At 53.2% G+C, this 20,034-nt stretch overlaps 1 protein-coding gene across 1 annotated transcript in view; it reads right to left on the bottom strand.

Annotated features, from left to right (window-relative positions):
* Window positions 1-2,849: 2,849 nt before the first annotated feature.
* RUFY1 (RUN and FYVE domain containing 1) overlaps window positions 2,850-20,034 on the bottom strand; it is a 66,300-nt gene continuing 49,115 nt past the window's right edge. The window contains exons 12-18 of the mRNA XM_025389134.1: window positions 19,115-19,212; window positions 16,722-16,841; window positions 14,289-14,418; window positions 11,265-11,359; window positions 6,905-6,953; window positions 5,187-5,264; window positions 2,850-3,485 (exon numbers count right to left, since the gene is read on the bottom strand). Of these exons, the coding sequence (XP_025244919.1) occupies window positions 3,342-3,485; window positions 5,187-5,264; window positions 6,905-6,953; window positions 11,265-11,359; window positions 14,289-14,418; window positions 16,722-16,841; window positions 19,115-19,212 (714 nt within the window). The 3' untranslated portion in view covers window positions 2,850-3,341. The remainder of the gene's footprint in view (window positions 3,486-5,186; window positions 5,265-6,904; window positions 6,954-11,264; window positions 11,360-14,288; window positions 14,419-16,721; window positions 16,842-19,114; window positions 19,213-20,034) is intronic.

The following is a 20,034-nucleotide window of genomic DNA, read 5'->3' as shown; positions in this document are numbered from 1 at the left end:
GATGAATTCAGGAGTCCTTTGTTAGCCGGCAAACGAGAGACTGCTAAGGCACGAAATTCTCTCCAAAGAAGGGGCTAGATTTTCTTTAATACTTTGTTTAGAGAGGGGAGGGAGATTCTAGCTGCAGCAATCTTACAGAAGAAAAACAGACAAAAAAGTTGAAAAGACAAATGGTTACAGTTCCAGGTGCAGGGGCTTTAAATTCATCACAAGGCGATAGGCGTGGGGGCTCTGGCATTACCTATGGGACAAATGGGGCTTTATGGTACCATCTCCGAGTAAATTGCTGGGAACTGCTTGCTTCAGCACCTTATTGATAGGCTGAGAGCTTGCATAAGTTAAGTCCTTGAGGAAGTGGGTGGGTGAGGAGCCCTTGATGTCTTGTAAATGAAGGAGCCAAATGCAGTCTCAGCTAAGGGAGAGTCTATTCATATTAAAACAAGGTTAGGTATCTAAGGGAGAGTCTATTCACATTAATAATACAAGGTTGGGTATTAGAAAAGCAGTCCTGAAAAGTCTGGTCCCAGAGTTCCTTCAGTAGATGCTGAGGGGTCCGGCAGCTACTCTCATCCCATTAGATTCAAGTCCCTGATAATGAAATGAGAGTGTAAATGTAGCGTCTGAGCTAGGCTGTCAGATAGGCTTGTGCCCTTTAAAGCAAAGTGTGGATAAGCTTTCTCTTGAGTTTGTTGGGGTAGGGCTAGGCAGGTTGGACAGAGTGGCTTAGTATCGGTCATTTCTAACCATCTGCCCACAGGAGCAGTGCGTGCAGGAGACATGGAGGGAGGGCTTCGCAGATCCTCCCTTGCTTGCTCTACCAGGTTGCCCCATCAGGACTGGACACCAGCAGAGGGAAGGGTCTGGAGTATGTATCGTTGGTTTTGTCTTTGGCAGGTCTAGAGAGAGCAGCAGTTGTCCGGGGGGAAGGCAGTGTTGAGAGTTGCTGAGCTGTGTTCTAAAGCCTGGTTACTGCCCTTGAGATCTTGTGTTAATAGTTTGGTCCTGAGGCCCATTATTGAGAAGGATTGAGGGTTCCTTCTCTGGGTCGTGAGGTAACTGTGGTACATTTAGGGATAAAGCTTGCCCTGTTAGAGAAGGGACTAGAACTAGACACTTGGAGTAAGGTTAAACTAAATCCAGAGCCATATGGCTAGTCTAGACCAGGGGCAGTGGCTAACGCCTGTAGTTTCAACACTTCGGGAGGCTGAGGTGGGCAGATCACCTGACGTCAGGAGTTCGAGACCAGCCTGGCCAACATGGGGAAACCCTGTCTCTACTAAAAAATACAAAAATTAGCTGGGCGTGGTGGTGCACACCTGCAATACCAGCTACTGAGGCAGGGGAGAATTGCTTGAACCTGGGAGGCAGAGGTTGCAGTGAGCCAAGATCGCGTCATTGTACTCTAGTCTGGGCGACGAGAGAGAAATTCCTGTTTCAAAAAAAAGTCGTCTAGACGCATTATGGTTCTTTGGAATCTTGTGCTCCATAGCTTGTTTGCAGTGACTTAATTAACCTCCTGACCTTGTGAGTTGGAATCTGCATTTTAAACAAAATCCTGACCACTCACCCCTACCTCAGTTGACTTGGGAAGTGCTGCCTTAGAACATCTGTCCTTCGTTTCTCAGGCTGGGTAAAGGTGGTATGGTACCAGACCAGGGACTGGAGATGTCAGAGTTAGGGCTTAGAATATGTTTGAATTTGTGAGTAGGGAAGTTATCTTGACCAAATATTGCCAACTTTGAAAATGGGTGTGATAAATTTCACTTAAACACAAGTGTCAGGCACAGAGGTGGGAACCTCCTGCATGTTTTTATACTGAACTGCCAGAACTGACTTGAAGTAGGGGAGGGATGGATTATTGTGCTTTTGTGTGTGCAGATGAAAGCTAAGACTCAAGTGAACCGACTTGCCTAAGGCTGCCCAGCAAGTTAGGGGTCCACACTGGGTGTATTGAAAAGGCACAGATGTCGTATATGCCAGTTAGGGGTAGTGAGAGGCAGTTTTTTCTCAAAGTTTGGCCCTGTATGAGATGGCAGCTGCTACGGTGAGGTGAGGGAAGGGGAGGGCTGCCACTGGGCTTCCCTAACAGGGTTGGAAACCTGCTAGGACATGGCTTTGGAGCAGGGCAGACCTTGTCTTGAAGTCTGGCCGCACAGTCCTAAGCTGTATAGGATGGTGGGTGAATCTTTGAGCCTTGCCCAAGCTCCCACCTTTTCCATCTTGAGAGCGGTTGGAGGGAGGGAGGGAGGGAGGGAGCGGCAGAGGAGGAAACTCAGTTGAGGGTGCCATGCAAGCATCTACCAGGGCTGACCAGGTCGTGGGGGAGCCCAGAGGAGGGGTGCGATCCTGAGGCCTGGATTTGGTGAGGGTAGGGAGCCTGCGGGAAGGGAAGGTAGGGTCCTGGACAAGGTGTACGTATAGAAGGTGAAGGATGAGGCCTGGAAGACTGACTGTTGGCTGTCTGGACTTGACCGGAAGAGAGCCCCAGGCCATTGGCTGTTTGGGGGTAGGGGCCTCCGAGGGAGGGACTGGAAGCCAGTCCTAGCACTGCATTTGAAATGTAAAAAATGACTGCCTGCCAAGTGCCTTTCCACAGGTGTCTCCATCTGTAACCTGTCCAACTCCCAATCATGTATGTGAACTACTCTTGCACTTTGGTGACAGGCTTGGGGTCACTTCCTCTGCCTGTTGGTGGCAGGCTGCCCCTGCAAACTGCCCTTGGCTCACCAGGCACAGCCCTGCAGGCTCTGGGGCAGCACTGGCGGCCTCTTGCTCACACTGGGCTCGGGCACGAGGGGTGCGGAGGCCTCCTCTGGTGCGGTGGCTCTTTGGAAGTTGACAGGAGCTTCTGCATGCGCCAGAGTGAAAAATAAATGATTTTATTGCCGGACCAACGATAGGTAGTCACAAGGGCATGAAACGGCAGATTTCTTGACTGAAGCAGAGAAGGCACAGACAGACCCCATGTGTGTCAAACGCTGTACACGAGTCAGGTTTTCAGAAGGGAGGTGGGAGAGGGAAACTACTCACTAGCAGAACTGAACTGCTGTAAAACAGGTTGAATTCTTTGAAAAGTGAAAAATGATAGTAGCAAAATCATGACGTTGTATCTGAACCAGAGCCGTAAGATGGAAGTTTCCATCCAGAGGAGTTAATTCCGAACGAATCTCGGCACGGTGAGAGCTGCTGGTTCTGGCACACTGTCTTCTGGAGTGCCAGTGGCCAGGCGAGAAATTTGATTCTTTCCTTCGATTCTCTTGGGAAAGAACACAATTCCCAAGCCCCTGGAGACCCACAGGGTTTGGCGCTGTCCGCGAGGCTGTGCTCCCGAGGACAGACGCTCAGGAGGCCGTGGAGGAGCAGCGCTGCAGGAGCAGGGTGTGGCAGCCGTCGCACACTCGCACTGGCTTGGGGTAGGAGGGCAGGGCTAGCTCGTTGCTGGAGCAGGTGTTGCAGAAGATGTGGCCACAGTTCCGGCAGTGGTGCTAGAGGACGGGAAGAAGGCAGTCACAGGACACCCAGGGAAAAGCCATCCACACACCCTCCCTGCTTCCTAACCCAGAAGCGCATTTGTTTGGAATGGGTTTTTTTTTTTTTTTTTGAGACGGAGTCTCGCTCTGTCGCCCAGGCTGGAGTGCGGTGGTGTGATCTCCACTCCCTGCAAGCTCCGCCTCCCGGGTTCACGCCCTTCTCCTGCCTTGGCCTCCCGAGTAGCTGGGACTACAGGCACCCGCCACCGCGCCCGGCTGATTTTTGTATTTTTATTAGAGATGGGGTTTCACCGTGTTAGCCAGGATGGTCTCGATCTCCTGACCTCGTGATCCGCCCGTCTTGGCCTCCCAAAGTGCTGGGATTACAGGCGTGAGCCACCGCGCCTGGCCTGGAATGGGTTCTTATGTTTCTGTGGAGTGGTGAGGGCTGTGTGCAAAGGTTTTTTTTTTTTTTTTTTTTAAATTTGAGACAGAGTCTCGCTCTGTCGCCCAGGCTGGAGTGCGGTGGCATGATCTGGGCTCACTGCAAGCCCCACCTCCCGGGTTCACACGATTCTCATGCCTCAGCCTCCTGAGTAGCTGGGACTACAGGCGCCCACCATCACGCCCGGCTAATCTTTTGTATTTTTAGTAGAGACGGGGTTCACGGTGTTAGCCAGGATGGTCTTGATCTCCTGACCTTGTGATCCACCCGCCTTGGCCTCCCAAAGTGCTGGGATTACAGGCGTGAGCCACCGTGCCTGGCCTAAGGGTCTTAAGACAAAAAGTTTACTTTTGCTGTACTTCATCATTAAGCCAGCCAGCTATGGGAAGAGTCTGGTTTGTTCTCTTTGCTGCATTCCAAGGGGGTGGGAGTGGGTCTTCCCCTTTCTAAACAGGTTCCCTAGGTGCCTGATAAGACACCGAGATGAGCACCTGTGCAGCCTCTGCTTTTGTGGTTCCACAGATGGGAACAGCCAGGCCTTGTAGACATATGTGATCTCAGGCAGCCTCAGGCCGTGGTTTCTAGCTCTGAGCTTACTGCAAGGCACTGCCTGAAACTCGGGGTGGGGAGTGGGGGTGGCTGAGGCTTCCTCTTTTCCAGAGCTAGGCTGTTGATGGGAACAGACAGAACATGGCATTGGCAGTGTTTCCTTTAGCTCCCAGTTTTGCTTATATCCAACTCTTCCCCTACCCAGCTGGTCTTGGTGAGGCTATTAATAAGGCCCTGGTAACCCTAGACCCAAGGGTGAGCCTAGGACCTTGTTTCCAGAACCTAAAAGACAGGGACAAGCACGCTGCCTAGATCACCAGTGATTTTTGGTGACCTGCTGCCCTGTAGGTTCCCCATAGATTCTGTTTTTGCCTAAGTTGGGCCAGATTTCGGTCCTGCCGCACACAGAGAATTTTCAATGACAATCCCCTAGAGCAGCTCGGCACAAGGAGCCCCGTCTCCCCCAAAATCATTGTCAATTCCTGCAAGGATGTGCTGGAGACCAGGGGCCTGTGACTGGCCAAGGCATCCCAGAAAGAGGGTGCCGGGATGGAAAGCCATCTGCACAGGCAAGCAGCAGAGGCGGGGCCGCCCATCTGCCAGCCAGGGAGCAGTCACAGGGCAGTGAGCCTGGTGTGATGCGGGCTTCTGGAACCAGAGAAAGCGGAATCTCAGCGGGCAATGACCCAGGGCACTGGGAGGGTGGGTGGAGCCCCACATACCTTTCTCCGGGAAATGGAGAACTCCTTCTCACACTGCCTACAGTGCGTCGCTTCGTCATCTTTCAGCCAGGCATGGCCCTGAGGAGGAAAGGACATTCTAGAATCTACTTTCTGTCTAAGCCCCTGATGAGTGCGTAGCTGTGTTCTGGCTGCATCCATTGCCCCTCATAGCACCTGTTTCCTAGTGAGGCAGTTTCTTCTCCGTCATCAACGGGCCCTTTCCCGGTCTGGCTGCAGCCAGGATTCCTGTGTCCTAGCTCCACGCTTCACCTCCTGGCCTCTGCAGGCTGCCCTGGGGCCTCAAGGCAGTCTCCAGCATCCGCTCACTCAGGCACACCCCCACTTTCCATCAGTTCCCTTTGGCTGAAGTAAGCAGAGTGAGCTTCTGGTGCCTGCAACCCTAGACCCTGCCTGAGACACTGGTCGAAGGGACTAGCTGAACTGGCAGGCGCGGCAGAAGGGCCAAATCTGAGGGAGACTGGGACACCTGCTGACGCTGATCCCTGTGGAGAGACAGGTGGTGATGGACAGCGGGCACTGCATCCCACAGGCCTGAGGAAGCGCTTCTCCTTGCGGGCCAAAGCCTTGATTCCTGAACAGCCCTGGGGAGCAGATGGACTCCATTCCACAGGGGAGGCGGCTGAGGCTTTGAAAGGTGGCTCTTGGGAGGGCTTTCTCAGGGAGAAGCAGCACCTGTGATTTATTCAGGCTTAGGGACTGGGGCGTTCCAGGAGTCAAAGGCATGAGGTACTTTTCTGGCCTATTAGCATCTGCTGGATGCGATCTTCTTGCTGACAGACAGATCCTCATAGACTGAGCTAGAGTCACACACCCTTGGGGCTGCCAGTGTGTGCCCAGGACGTTCATCCTGACATCAAAGAGTTCTGGCGGCTCTAGAGTCCTGTTTTATGATTTTTACCCTCCCTCTGACACTGTGAAACTGATGTTACCTAGAAGTCCAGGCTGCTGTTAGTTGCTGCCCCTGGCCTGACACTGGGAAGTTAGATGCCCAGAGACATTAGGGTCCCTGCTCTGCACCACGTGGGAGAGCGTGGAAAGGGACTGCTTTTGCATCGCTGCCACGGCACAGCTGAGGCCGAAGGGTGGACGCTCCTGCAGGCCAGGCTGCCGTGCCCCTGAATGTCTGCCTCCTCTCCCACACTCTCCGCCCTGCAGCTCAGCCTGGCACCTGCATCTGCACCTGCACCTGCACCAGGCCACCCGCAAGCTCCTGCTCTTCAGTGGAATGTGTTATTCTGCCCTCCCCACAAGGGTGTGGAAACCTGGCCCAACTCAGGGCTTGGCTTGAGTGGTCCTTAGCAATGGCACAGGGCACTGCAGTGGGGCCGGCTGGCGTCTGGCCCCTCGCTTCAACAGAAGGGCCTGTTTTTCACTGTTTAAAGATACCCGCGGGTCGCTCCTCTCTGCCACCTGCTTCCCCCTTTAGGAAGATCCATCAGGCCTATTTTCAAAGCACAGCTGATGGCAGAAGAACTGGAGGCAGAAGACCTAGGTTCAGCTTTGGCCCTGCCACCTGTCAGCATCCTTCAGCTGAGGGACACGTTTCTGAGCAGCGTCTGGCTTCTCTGTAAATATGTCATCACCACCACTGCTTCGACCACACGCTCTCACCTGACTGTTGGGATACTTAAACGTACGAGCACACAGGCCATCAGCACAAGCTGACGGCGAAGAAGTGGTTCTTAGCGAGCCAGTACCTTCAGTGCCTGGTTCACTTCTTTTATATCTTCCATCTTCAGCTTGGACCTAAGGAAGAAAAGGCCATTTGACAGCAGTGAGAGAGAGTGAGGCTCTGACTCCCTAACACAGCTGGCTCTCATGACTAGCTTTGTGAAGATACCGGACTTGTGAGGAGACCTAGAACATGGGCTGTTAAAATGCCTTCCGCCTCTGTACAATCCCAGAGTCGCCTCATCACACTGGCTCCCGTCTGCCGGGGGCTGAGGCTGAGCCTGGGACTGCCTCCGGCACAAGAACACACTGCTTAGCCTGCAGGGGCTCAGACAGACTCTGAGGGAGGCTGAGGCGAGAGGACGGCCTGAGGCCAGAAGTCCAAGACCTGGCCCTGTTCTGCGCTGGTCTCTCCCGCTGTCCCCAGCAGGAGCCTGAGTCTGCAGCCTCTCCCCGGCCTCCAGTCTGCTGCCTGCTGTCTGGAAGGGGCAGGCTCAGAGGGCACAGCCATTCGTTCTTGCTCCATTCTTGTGTCAGAACAATTCCTTTGTTTACGTAAGAGACAGGACTGAACACGGTTTAAATTGGCAGAACTAAACCAAATAAAATGAGGCAGTTTGTGCGATTTGGGGAAACAGTGTGATGATTTTTTTTTTTTTTTTTTGAGACAGGGTCTTGCTATATTGCCCAGGCTGGAATGCAGTGATGCAATCATGGCTTACTGCAGCCTTGACCTCCTGGGCTCAAGTGATTCTCCCAAGTAGCTGGGACTACAGGTGCGAGCCATCATGCCTGGCTAATTTTTGTACTTTTTTGTAGAGGTGGGGTTTTGCCATGTTGCCCAGGCTGGTCTTGAACTCCTGACCTCAAGTGATCTGCCTGCCTTAGCCTCCTAAAGTGCTGGGATTATAGGCCTAAGCATTTCTTTTTTTTTTTTTTTTTTTTTTTTTTTTTTTGAGACAGAGTCTCGCTCTGCCGCCCAGGCTGGAGTGCAGTGGCGCGATCTCGGCTCACTGCAAGCTCCGCCTCCTGGGTTTACGCCATTCTCCTGCCTCAGCCTCCCGAGTAGCTGGGACTACAGGCGCCCGCCACCTCGCCCAGCTAGTTTTTTGTATTTTTTAGTAGAGACGGGGTTTCACCGTGTTAGCCAGGATGGTCTCGATCTCCTGACCTCGTGATCCGCCCTTCTCAGCCTCCCAAAGTGCTGGGATTACAGGCTTGAGCCACCGCGCCCGGCCTTTCTTTTTTTTTTTTTGAGATGGAGTCTTGCTGAGTTGCCCAGGCTGCAGTGCAGTGGTGTGATCTTGGCTCACTGCAACCTCTGCTTCCTTGGTTCAAGCAATTCTCCTGCCTCAGCTTCCCAAGTAGATGGGATGACAGGCGCCTGACACCATGCCCATCTTATTTTCTTGTACTTTTACTACAGACGGGGTTTCACCATATTGGCCTGGCTGGTCTTGAACTCCTGATCTCAAGTGATCCACCTGCCTCGGCCTCCCAAAGTGCTGGGATTACAGGCGTGAGCCCCCACGCCCAGCCTGGTCTGAGCCTTTCTTAAAAACTGAGATCAGTCTGAACTATCATCAGATTAGACTAATCAAAGCGAGAAAATGGCAGGTCTCTGGGAAACACAGGCTAGACTTCTAAGGGAGGGATTAGAAAACAGCATCAGGGCATTTAGAAAAATCCCTGTGGCTTTTACTAAAGATTGGGAGGCAGCTCCTTCCCTTCCTGGTCCGGCTGCAGACACAGGAAATAGGCCAGCAGATTGACAGGATCAGAAGAGGCTGCCCAGATGGACAGACCTTGGGAAGCCAGGTTAAGATGGCAAACTGAACATACAAGAACTCTGGGAAACACAATTTAGGAAGAATCCAGATGTTCCCAAGATAATGAAACTGGAAAACTGTTCCTGTAGCTAATGTAGGGTCTGCGAAGAGGCTTTGCCATCTCTGTCATCCGGCACAGGCTTGCAAGAGGAAGAAGCGAAGAGGAGAGAGAGCACAAGAGCAGCTCCTCAGGTAGCCCTGTCTGGGTTTGCATACACCTGATGCTGTCACACGCACAGCACTTGCTGGGAGGGAGTGGTGGCCAGGCAGCTCACACTGGAATTCGGAAGCCGGGGTAGCCGGTAATGCCAGGCAGCCACTAAGTGCAACAATACATTTTTGTGTTTGTTTTTGAGACAGAGTTTCACTCTTGTCGCCCAGGCTGGAGTGCAATGGTGTGATCTCGGCTCCCTGCAACCTCTGCCTCCCAGGTTCAAGCGATTCCCCTGCCTCAGCCTCCTGAGTAGCTGGGATTACAGGCGCACTCCAGTACGCCTGGCTAATTTTATATTTTTAGTAGAGACGGGGCTTCTCCACGTTGGTCAGGCTGGTCTCGAACTCCTGACCTCAGGTGATCCGCCACCTCGGCCTCCCAAAATGCTGGGATTACAGGCATGAGCCACCACACCCGGCCACAAAGATACATTTTAAAGATCAGAGACCATCCACAGTTTCGAGGTCTGTGGTCCACTAGGAGGGGACCTGTGACACTGCCTTGCCATCCATCCAGTGTAAAGAGGAAAACACTGGCTGCAAACCCCAGAAGCCAGCTCCACGCCCGCCTCTGTTCCACGTCTGCTTCTGGTGAGTGCTCTTGGGATGCCCTCACAGCTGGCCTGTGCTCTTGAGCATGGGGACAGACACTGGGCCTTGCGTCGCTCAAGGAGCTCCCTGGGGGTTGGGGAGGAACAGGGGCCAGAGCATGGCAAGTTGACAGGCCAGACGAGAGCAGCACAGGGCACTCAGCTGAGCGGGTGGCAGGCAGGGCAGAGGGTGGGAGGGGAGGGAGCAGCGGCCACGGGCTAATGTAGAAAGGTAAGGGGCGCAGGAGAGATGGCGAGTGGCCAGCACCTGCATCTGGGAGTGGGCAGACCGCATTCCCACCACAGACATCAGATTCCTTGACCAGCTTTTTTTTTTCTTTTTGAGACGGATTCTCACTTTTGTCGCCCAGACTGGAGTACAGGGGCACAATCGTGGCTTACTGCAACCTCTGACCCCCGCGTTCAAGCGATTCTACTGTCTCGGCCTCCCGAGTAGCTGGGATTACAGGTAACCACCACCACGCCTGGCTAATTTTTGTATTTTTAGTAGAGACAGGGTTTCACCATGTTGGCCAGGCTGGCCTCGAACTCCTGACCTCAGGTGATCTGCCTACTTTGGTCTTCCAAAGTGCTGGGATTACAAGCATGAGCCACCACACCCGGCCTATTTTCTTAATACTACTAGACTCTACACCTTTCCAGACTGCAAGAAAAATTCTAAGGCTGCACGCATCTATACACCAGTGTGTTTCAAGCTGATTCTCATTTTGATCTCCATATGTGGACCTTTTCTGGTCAAATATATGCAGTGCTGGACCTGAGCCCAGGCTGTGCTGAGGCTGTGAGCCCCATCTCCTTGGTCATGGTGCTTACGTCAGGCATGGGTACTCGGGAGCAGAGTCAACCTTGGGTGACCTTGGGAGCTATGCAGAAAGAAGAGGGACTTTGTTCCTCTGATAGATGGCCTTGCTGACGGCTGTTTTGCCCCTGAAGGGTCCAGACCCACCTGTGAGGTAAACAGGATAGCAGAGGTAGGAAACAGAGACCGATTCCTGATGGCTTCTTTTGCTTAAGCCACTTTGAGTTGGATTTCTGTTACTTGCAACCGTGAGGCCTGACTCCAGGAGAAAAGGCTACCCACTATGTTGAAAATGCAAAATCATCACACAAATGGATAAGCTCCACAATCTGAAGTGTGATCCACCCCAAGGCCCAGGTGTCCACAGCAACGTGTCCAGACTGGGACACCAAGGAGGGGCGCTGTCAAGTCAGAGGAGAGCAGAACTACCAGGGTCTGCACCCATCAGCATCTGTAGCAGACAGACAGACAGACAGACAGACAGACTCCGGCGGATGCCGTGGCCAGTTCCCCAAAGGAAGGGGGCTGTGCTGCCCAAGGCCGGTGAGTGCAGCTCTACCGGGCCAGGCTTCCATTCTCAAACCCGCCACGCTCCCTCTGGCCTGACTGTAGACTGACCAAGCAATCCTCTCATTGCCCATCTGTTCCCTGAGGCCCTGGATACGAAGCTAAGGAATAGGAGTGTCCTGGTCACTAGGAATGAGTGCGCTTGATGAATTAACTAAGAGCTGACTGACATCCCCAGGGGGTTAGCAGGAATCAGTGCTTGGTCCCCCTGAGGCCTGGCTTCCTGAGAGCTCATCCGTGAACAGTGGACTGGGCTCCTAAATGGCCCACCCTTCTTTCGCCAAAAGGAGGTAGGTTTGGGGCCCAAGGGGTGTGCTGGGTAGACTGGTGTGCCTGCAGCGGCAGACGAGGGGAGTGGGGTTCTTACTGGCTGAGGTGCAGGCCCATTTCCTGGAGGGCTTGCTCCTGCTCCTCGCAGATCTTCTGCAGCTCTGCCTTCTCGTCCTGAAGCTCCCGCAACTCCTAAAATGAACAAACCAACCAGACGCTGGACAGAGGATTCACGGGCCTTTTTTAAAATTTTGTTATCTTTTTGAGACACAGTCTCGCTCTCTCGCCAGGCTGGAGTGCAGTGGCACCATCTTGGCTCACTGTAACCTCTGCCTCCTGGGTTCAAGCGATTCTCCTGCCTCAGCCTCCCAAGTAGCTGGAACTACAGGTGCCCGCCACCATGCCCGGCTAATTTTTGTATTTTTAGTAGAGATAGGGTTTCACCATGTTAGCCAGGATAGCCTTGAACTCCTGACCTTGTGATCTACCTGCCTTGGCTTCCCGAAGTGCTGGGATTACAGGCATGAGCCACTGCACCGGCCTTTTTTTTTTTTTTAAAGATTTAGCAACCAGAGCAACAAGCAGATCAGAATGTTTTTCAATAGCAAAAGGCGGCTGGGCACAGTGGCTTATGCCTGTACTTCCAGCACTTTGGCAGGCTGAGGCAGGTGGGTTACCTGAGGTCAGGAGTTTGAGGCCAACCTGGCCAACATGGTGCAAACCTGTCTCCACTAAAAATACAGAAATTAGCTGGGTGTGGTGGGCACCTGTAATCCCAGCTACTTGGGAGGCTGAGGCAGGAGAATTGCTTGAACTGGGGAGGCGGAGGTTGTGGTGAGCTGAGATCGTGCTACTGCACTCCAGCCTGGGCGACAGAGTGGGACTCCGTCTCAAAAAAAAAGCAAAATGCAGTCCTGTGTTAATGTCATTCAAGATTATTTCTTGCTAGCTTCCTCTCGACACCGGGCAGCTCGAAGGCAGGCACTGTACGCGGGCTCTGCAGCTGGGACAGAGACATGGGACAGGACAGTGACATTCATCAGCCACATTAAAAACAGTTACCCTCGGCGGGGCACAGGGCTCACACCTGTAATCCCAGCACTGGGAGGCTGAGGCGAGCGGGTCACCTGAGGTCAGGCATTCAACACCAGCCTGGCCAACATGGCGAAACCCCTCCTTTAGTAAAAATATAAAAATGAGCAGGGCGTGGTGGCACATGCCTGTAATCCCAGCTACTCGGGAGGCTGAGGCACGAGAATCGCTTGAACTGGGGAGGCGGAGGTTGCAGTGAGCTGAGATCGCGCCATTGCACTCCAGCCTGGGCGACAGAGTGAGACTCTGTCTCAAAGAAAAAAAAAGTTACCCTCATGGGACAAATGAGGCTTTGCCTATTTGAGCTTCTTTTTAAAAGATAAACTTTTACAAAACAGATTGCTATCTCGAAAAATCTATAGAAGAACTGTGCACAAAAATCACACGAAGCTTGCATCAGCAAAGACTAGTTTGAAAGGGGGTTTCCTGTTCAACTCTGAAAAAGGTGCTTTTTTGGAAAGCACTGGTCAAGGATGATGAAGGCGGTGACTTGGGACCTCATTTCATGGCTAGACCACCTGGGGGCTGGCTGGACCACATGGGGAGCGCTGCACGGAGCAGAATTCCAGGGGACAACGGCACTGACACCTGGGGCCAGTGCACCTTGAGCCAGTCTGGTAAGGCCAGGATGGAGACCCAGAGAGTAACTGGGGTTTCTGGGACCACGGGGGACGGCGGTGGAGCTTAGGCCCGAGTGGCAGGGTAGCTCCCCGCACACCCTGTGCCGCAGCTCCTGCTTCTGTGTACATGCTTGCAAGGCCCGCTGTGGCTTAACTGGGGATCCTAGACATTGTTTTGTTCCTGTTGTTGGGACGGGCTGGAACTGCGTCATTCGAATCTTTTGACCAAAGCATTCTGAAGCAGAATAAAGGAGGTATGCCCCGTGACGAGGCAGAACTTTCTAAAAGTCCTCTTCTGCCCTGCACTTCCTCCCTTCCACTCTCCAAGCCTGACCTGGCTCTTGAGGAAGCTCTCCCTTGCCCAACAACTCCAGGCACTTTCCGATGGAAATCAAAAGGGCCTTTTCTAACTCTCTCGAATCGCTCAGTGGTGTCCATTACCGTGTTCCACACCACAAAATCCAGGTCCAGAAGCCACCCCAGCCCTGAAGGCCCCTCCTGGGAAGGTGCCGAGGGAAGCCTGCTTTGGGCTCCGCTGCGCTGCAGTGCTCGGCAGTGCAGGGGCCTGAGAGGGGGGCACACCATCCCCACACGGGAGGAGCCCCCACAGCACCCCAGGCTGCAGTCAGCCCGTCCAGGACTGCGGAGCCTCCTCCTCTCTGGGAAAAGTCGATGATTTTACATTAGGGCGAATGTTCCACATGGCCTCGGAGCTTCCTGGGAGGTCTAGTTCCACAGCCAGACAGTGAAGGCCTCCCGGACCCCACTTCTCTCGCCCTCTGAAGCCCACCGCATCCAGGCCATGCCTCCAAGGGAGAGGGTCCTCCAGGGGACTGAGGTGAAGGGGAAGTGGAGGGCTGGGGTCAGTTTGCTTCCCAGGGATGCCATGTGCTGGGAGATGTTGACTGGCTCCTCCCAGCTTCCTCTCCTGCAAGCCTGCCACCCACTCTCCACACAGGAACCAACGACCGTCCGCAAACGAAACGGATCCTGTCCCTCCACCAGCTTCCCACTGTGCTCAAAACAAAACCCACGTTCCTTCCCCTGGCTCCCAGGGCCCACGAAGGGCTTCCTGCCGCCTGCCGCCGAGGCCTCCCCTTTGCTCCTCACACTTCTGGCTGCAGCCTCTGCCCAAGCGGTGCTTTGTAAGGCATAACTCACTGGAGCCTCTGCTCGCCGGTCGCTCCCTCCCCCGGCCCCTTGCACACGGGTGAGGACACTGTTCTGCTTTATTCTCTTCATGGCACTCACCTCTATCTGAGCTGGCCAGAAGGCTTTGTGATTTATTTGTCTTCGCTCCTAAAACAGGAGCCCCCTAACAGCCTCCCCACGCCCCGGAGCCCCCACACAAAGGGTGCGGGGAGAGGAGCCTGCCAGAGGCTCTCCTGCCCCAGGAGGGCCCACCTCACCTTTTTCAGTCCTTCCACTTGTTGGAGCTCCGTCCTGAGGAGACAGGAAGTGTCCTTCTCGTGCTGTAATTCGCGCTGAAGAGCCTGTCTGTGCTCTTTTTCTGATTTCAGTTCTTTCTCTAGGCTTGAGCTGTTTCCATAAAACAAACTTGAGTTAGTCTCGTGGGAGACCTTCATGGAGGACCGACAACCCTCCTCACTGCCCAGGAAACGGGGAGTCTCTGAATTGCCACTTGAGCACTGAAACCCTTCGGCAAGGCTTTCCTCTCCCCCAGGGTCACCTGCCCGTCCACAGGAAAGAGCAGGAGCCAGGGAGAGAAAAGCCTGCAGGGCCATACTCGACTCTTACGCAGGAGAGAAGGGAGAGAGAGCTCTGAACACTTAGGACCACAGAAGAGAACGCGCCCCTGACGCGAAGACCTGAGGAAAGGAAGTTCAAAATTCCTTCTTTTCTTTTTCTGAGACAGGGTCTAGCTCTGTCATCCCAGCTGGAGCGCAGTGGCGCAACCTCAGCTCACTGCAGCCTCAACCTCCTGGGCTCGAGTGATCCTCCCACCTCAGCTTCCCGAGGTGCAGAGATTACAGGCACGAGCCACCGCACTGGCCAATTCATTCTGCTTCTTTTTGTTTTTTTGAGACGGAGTCTTGCTCTGTCGCCCAGGCTGGAGTACAGTGGTGTGATCTCAGCTCACTGCAACCTCTGCCTCCCAGGTTCAAGCGATTCTCCTGCCTCAGCCTCCCGAGTAGCTGGGATTACAGGCACATGCCACCATGCCCAGCTAATTTTTTGTATTTTTACTAGAGATGGCATTTCACCATGTTGGCCAGGCTGGCCTTGAACTCCTGACCTCGTGATCTCCCTGTCCCGGCCTCCCAGATGCTGGGATTACAGGCGTGAGCCACTGTGCCCAGCCTCATTCTGCTTTCTATAACCTATGGCCAGACTCACGATGGAGAACCCTGGAGGGAAAAGAGGCCAGGAGTGAGCCCCGGCCTGAACCTGACTCCTCCCCTGTGCCAGCTGAGTGGCCCTGGGGGCCCTGCTGGACCCCTGGAGTCTGCTCTCTCTTTGTGGGAATAAAGATGTCTCTTCTCTCTCTTCTCTCAACATTAGGCTTTTAATCTGGCACATATACTATCTCAAAAAATCTACAGGCCACGCATGGTGGCTCACACTTGTAATCCCAGCACTTCGGGAGGCTGAGACGGGTGGATCACTTGAGGCCGGAAGACTGAGACCAGCCTGGCCAACATGGCAAAACCCTGTCTCTAGTAAAAATATAAAAATTAGGCCGGGCACGGTGGCTCATGCTTGTAATCCCAGCACTTTGGGAGGCTGAGGCGGGCAGATCATGAGGTCAGGAGATCGAGACCATCCTGGCTAACATGGTGAAACCCCGTCTCTACTAAAAATATAAAAAATTAGCCGGGCATGGTGGCGGGCACCTGTAGTCCCAGCTACTCAGGAGGCTGAGACAGGAGAATGGCGTGAACCCAGGAGGCGGAGCTTGCAGTGAGCTGAGATTGCGCCACTGCACTGCAGCCTGGGTGAGAGAGTGAGACTCCGTCTCAAAAAAAAAACAAAAAACAAAAAACAAAAAACAAAACAACAAAAATTACCCAGGTGTGTTGACGTGCACCTGTAGTCCCAGCTACTCAGGAGGCTGAGGTGCAAGAATCGCTTGAGCCCAGGAGGTGGGGGCTGCAGTGAGCTGAGACCGCACCACTGCACTCCAGCCTGGATGACAGAGTGAGACTGTTAAAAAATAAAAAATCTGGGCTGGGCGCGGTGGCTCAAGCCTGTAATCCCAGCACTTTGGGAGGCTGAGGCAGGCAGATCACGAGGTCAGGAGATCGAGACCATCCTGGCTAACATGGCGAAACCCTGTCTCTACTAAAAAATACAAAAAACTAGCCGGGCGAGGTGGCGGGCGCCTGTAGTCCCAGCTACTCGGGAGGCTGAGGCAGGAGAATGGCGTAAACCCCGGAGGCAGAGCTTGCAGTGAGCTGAGATCTGGCCACTGCACTCCAGCCTGGGCGACAGAGCGAGACTCCGTCTCAAAAAATAAAAAATAAAAAAATAAAAATAAAATAAAAAATCTGTAGACGAACTGTGCACAAAATCATATGAAGCTTGCGTCAGTAAAGGGTAGGTGAAAGGTGGCTTTCTGCTCAACACTGACACACGGTTGTTTCTTTTTAGAAAGGGTGGTTAAGGGTGATAAAGGCTGTGACCTGGGACCATGGTCTGAGCGTGGCCAGACCTTCTGGGGGTGAGCTGGACCACGTGAGTCGTCCTGTGGGGAGGGAGCTCCCTAGGGGTAACATACGAACGCTGCAGGGGTGAGTGCTGAAGCAGGACACTACTTGCCCCCAGTTCTTCCCAGTCCCTCCTGAGCCACACCCAGCCCAGGCTCCCTGCAGGGCCCCTACCATTGCTCGTGCAGCTGGGAGAGCTGCCGCTGCAGGGCGCTGATCCTCCCGCCCAGCTCCTGCTGCAGCTTGTGGCTCCGCTCCTCGGCCCCCTGCCTCGCCCGCTCCGAGTGCTGCAACCTGGATGTGACACCAGCAAGAGCACAAATGAAGCAAATCTTTGTAAGGAAAGGATGACTTTTGCTGGCTGAAATTCTTCCTTAAAATTAACATACAGTAAAATTAGCTCTTGTGAGTTTTAACACATGGAGAGTCAGCTCCACCACACTCAGGATACAGGACGGTCCCACCACTCCCAAAACTCCCCAGTGCTGCCATCCGGAGCCACACAATCTCCCCACCTCAGCCCGTGGCAGCCACTCATCTGTTCTGCAACAATATGGCTTTGGCTTTTTGAGAATGTAATCTAAATGTGATTATACGTTATATAACCTTGAGACTGGCTTTTTCTCAGAATAATGTCGCTGAGATCAATCCAAGTTTCTGTGTATGTCAGTGGTTCATTCCTTTTGTTTCCCCTCTGAACATTCTCAAAGGGCAGTGGTTCATTCCTTTGTATGGCTGAGCTGTATCTCACTGCACAGATGACGGCTGAGCTGTATCTCACTGCACAGATTACCACTTTCTTTATCCATTCACCCAATGCAGAACACTGGGACTGCTTCTAGTTTTTGGCAGTTATGAACAGAGCTGCTATAAACATATGTACTGGTTTTGGTGTAGACATAAGTTTCATTTCTATTTGGATTACATGGTAAGAGGACGTTTAGCTTCTTGAGAAACTGTTTTCCTAAGTGGTTGCACCATTTTGCATTCCTACCAATAATGTATGAGAGATCCATTAACTCTGTGTCCTCATCAGCACCTGGTGTTGTCATTAAAGAAACTGTAGCTGGCCAGGCGCGGTGGCTCACGCCTGTAATCCCAGCACTTTGGGAGGCCAGGGCAGGCAGATCACCTGAGGTCGGGAGTTCGAGACCAGCCTGATCAACATGGAGAAACCCATCTCTACAAAATACAAAATTAGCTGGGCGTGGTGGCACATGCCTGCAATCCCAGCTACTCGGGAGGCTGAGGCGGGAGAATCTCTTGAACCTGGGAGGTAGAGACTGCGGTGAGCTGAGATCGTGCCACTGCACTCCAGCCTGGGTGACAAGAGCAAAACTCTGGCTCAAAAAAATTAAAAACACACACACACAAAAAAAAAAGAAACCACAGCTGTCCTAACAGATGTGTGGTGGGATGGCGCCACTCATTTCTCTGATGGCCCATGGTCTGAATATCATCTCGTGTACTTTTCTGCTGTCCAGATGTTCTCTGTGATGAAGTATCTGTTCAAGTCTTTTGTCCCCCAATTTTTTTTGGTTTGTTTTGAGATGAAGTTTCTTTCTTGTTGCCCTGGCTGGAGGGCAATGGCATGATCTTGGCTCACTGCAACCTCCGCCTCCCAGGTTCAAGCGATTCTTCTGCCACAGCGTCCCAAGCAGCTGGGATTACAGGCATGCACCACTACACCCAGCAAATGTTTGTATTTTTAGTGGAGACGGGGTTTCACCATGTTGGCCAGGCTGGTCTTGAACGCCTGGCCTCAGGCGATCCACCCGCCTCAGCCTCCCAAAGTGCTGGGATTACAGGTGTGAGCCACTGTGCCAAGCTTGTGCCCATTTTTCAATTGGATTGACTGTTTACTGCTGAGCTTTGAGAGTTTTTTTTTTTTTTTAGACGGAGTCTTGCTCTGTCACCCAGGCTGGAGTGCAGTGGCACGATCTCGGCTCACTGCAACCTCCCCCTCCCAGGTTCAAGCGATTCTCCTGCCTCAGCCTCCCAAGTAGCTGGAACTACAGGCGCCCATCACCACACCTGGCTAATTTTTTGTATTTTTAGTAGAGACGGGGTTTAACTGTGTTAGCCAGGATGGTCTCAATCTCCTGACCTTGTAATCTGCCTGCCTTGGCCTCCCAAAGTGCTAGGATTACAGGCATGAGCCACTGTGCCTGGCTTTTTTTTTTTTTTTGGAGACAGAGTCTCTTCCTGTTGGCCAGGCTGGAGTGCAATGGCACGATCTCAGCTCATTGCAACCTCTGCCTCCTGGGTTCAAGCAATTCTCTTGCCTCAGCCTCCCAAGAAGCTGGGATTACAAGCGTACGCCACCACGCCTGGCTAATTTTTTGTATTTTTAGTGGAGACAGGGTTTCACCATGTTGGCCAGCCTGGTCTTGAACTCCTGACCTCAGGTGATACACCGGCCTCAGCCTCCCAAAGTGTTGGGATTACAGGCGTGAGCCACCGCGCCCAGCCCCTGCCCTGCACTTTGGAGAGGAACTCTGAATAAGCTCCAGGCCCAGGGAATGCTTGGCACCTTCCAGAGAACATCTGCAGGCGGAAGTGATTACCTTTCTTCCATTTGTTTCATGCTGGACATAACTTGGTTGGTTTTTCCTTCAAAGGATGTGATGGCTTCATTCTTCTGCTGCAGACTGCTCTCTGCATTCTACAAAAGCAAAGGAGGGGTTCATGCTCTGCCTGTCCCGCATCCTTGCGCCTGCTCGGGATTACAAACGGGGCTTATTTGTGAACCTTGTACCTTTGTGGCACTTTCAACAGTATTCTGCTAATTGCTGCTCTTCCCCAGAGCCCTGGAAGACAAACGGACTCGAGGCTCTCAGCTTTGTCAGCAGAAGGAAAGGTAGAGAGGGAGGTCCTGGAGTCTTTGCTCATTTTTGACAGCGTATTCCAGAGTCGAGTCAGGCTCAGTGTTCCCCAGCTGTCCCCACGTGCCAGGCACATCCACTGGTTCATCTGAGCCCTGAAGGTTCTCAAGGAAGATGCTCTCACCCCACTTTTCCCACCGAGAAACTCAGAGGAAAGCGACTGATGAAGGTTAAGAGCAAATGAGGGGTGGAACTGGGTTCGCACCCACATCTGTGTGATTTTCTCTAAGTACAGCTTTTAGCCATGACAGACACAGAGCGGCCAGGAGCGGGCACTGTGTGTTCCTGTGTGTTTACAAGAGACACCCCAGGCCAGGCACGGTGGCTCAAGCCTGTAATCCCAGCACTTTGGGAGGCCGAGATGGGCGGATCACGAGGTCAGGAGATGGAGACCATCCTGGCTAACACAGTGAAACCCCGTCTCTACTAAAAATACAAGAAAATTAGCCGGGCGAGGTGGCAGGCGCCTGTAGTCCCAGCTACTTGGGAGGCTGAGGCAGGAGAATGGCGTGAACCCGGGGGGGCGGAGCTTGCAGTGAGCCGAGATCGCGCCACTGCACTCCAGCCTGGGGCACAGAGCAAGACTCCGTCTCAAAAAAAAA

The sequence above is a fragment of the Theropithecus gelada genome, chromosome 6 (genome assembly GCF_003255815.1).
Source record: "Theropithecus gelada isolate Dixy chromosome 6, Tgel_1.0, whole genome shotgun sequence".
NCBI lineage: Eukaryota > Metazoa > Chordata > Mammalia > Primates > Cercopithecidae > Theropithecus > Theropithecus gelada.
This window is presented reverse-complemented; position numbering and strand designations above follow the sequence as displayed.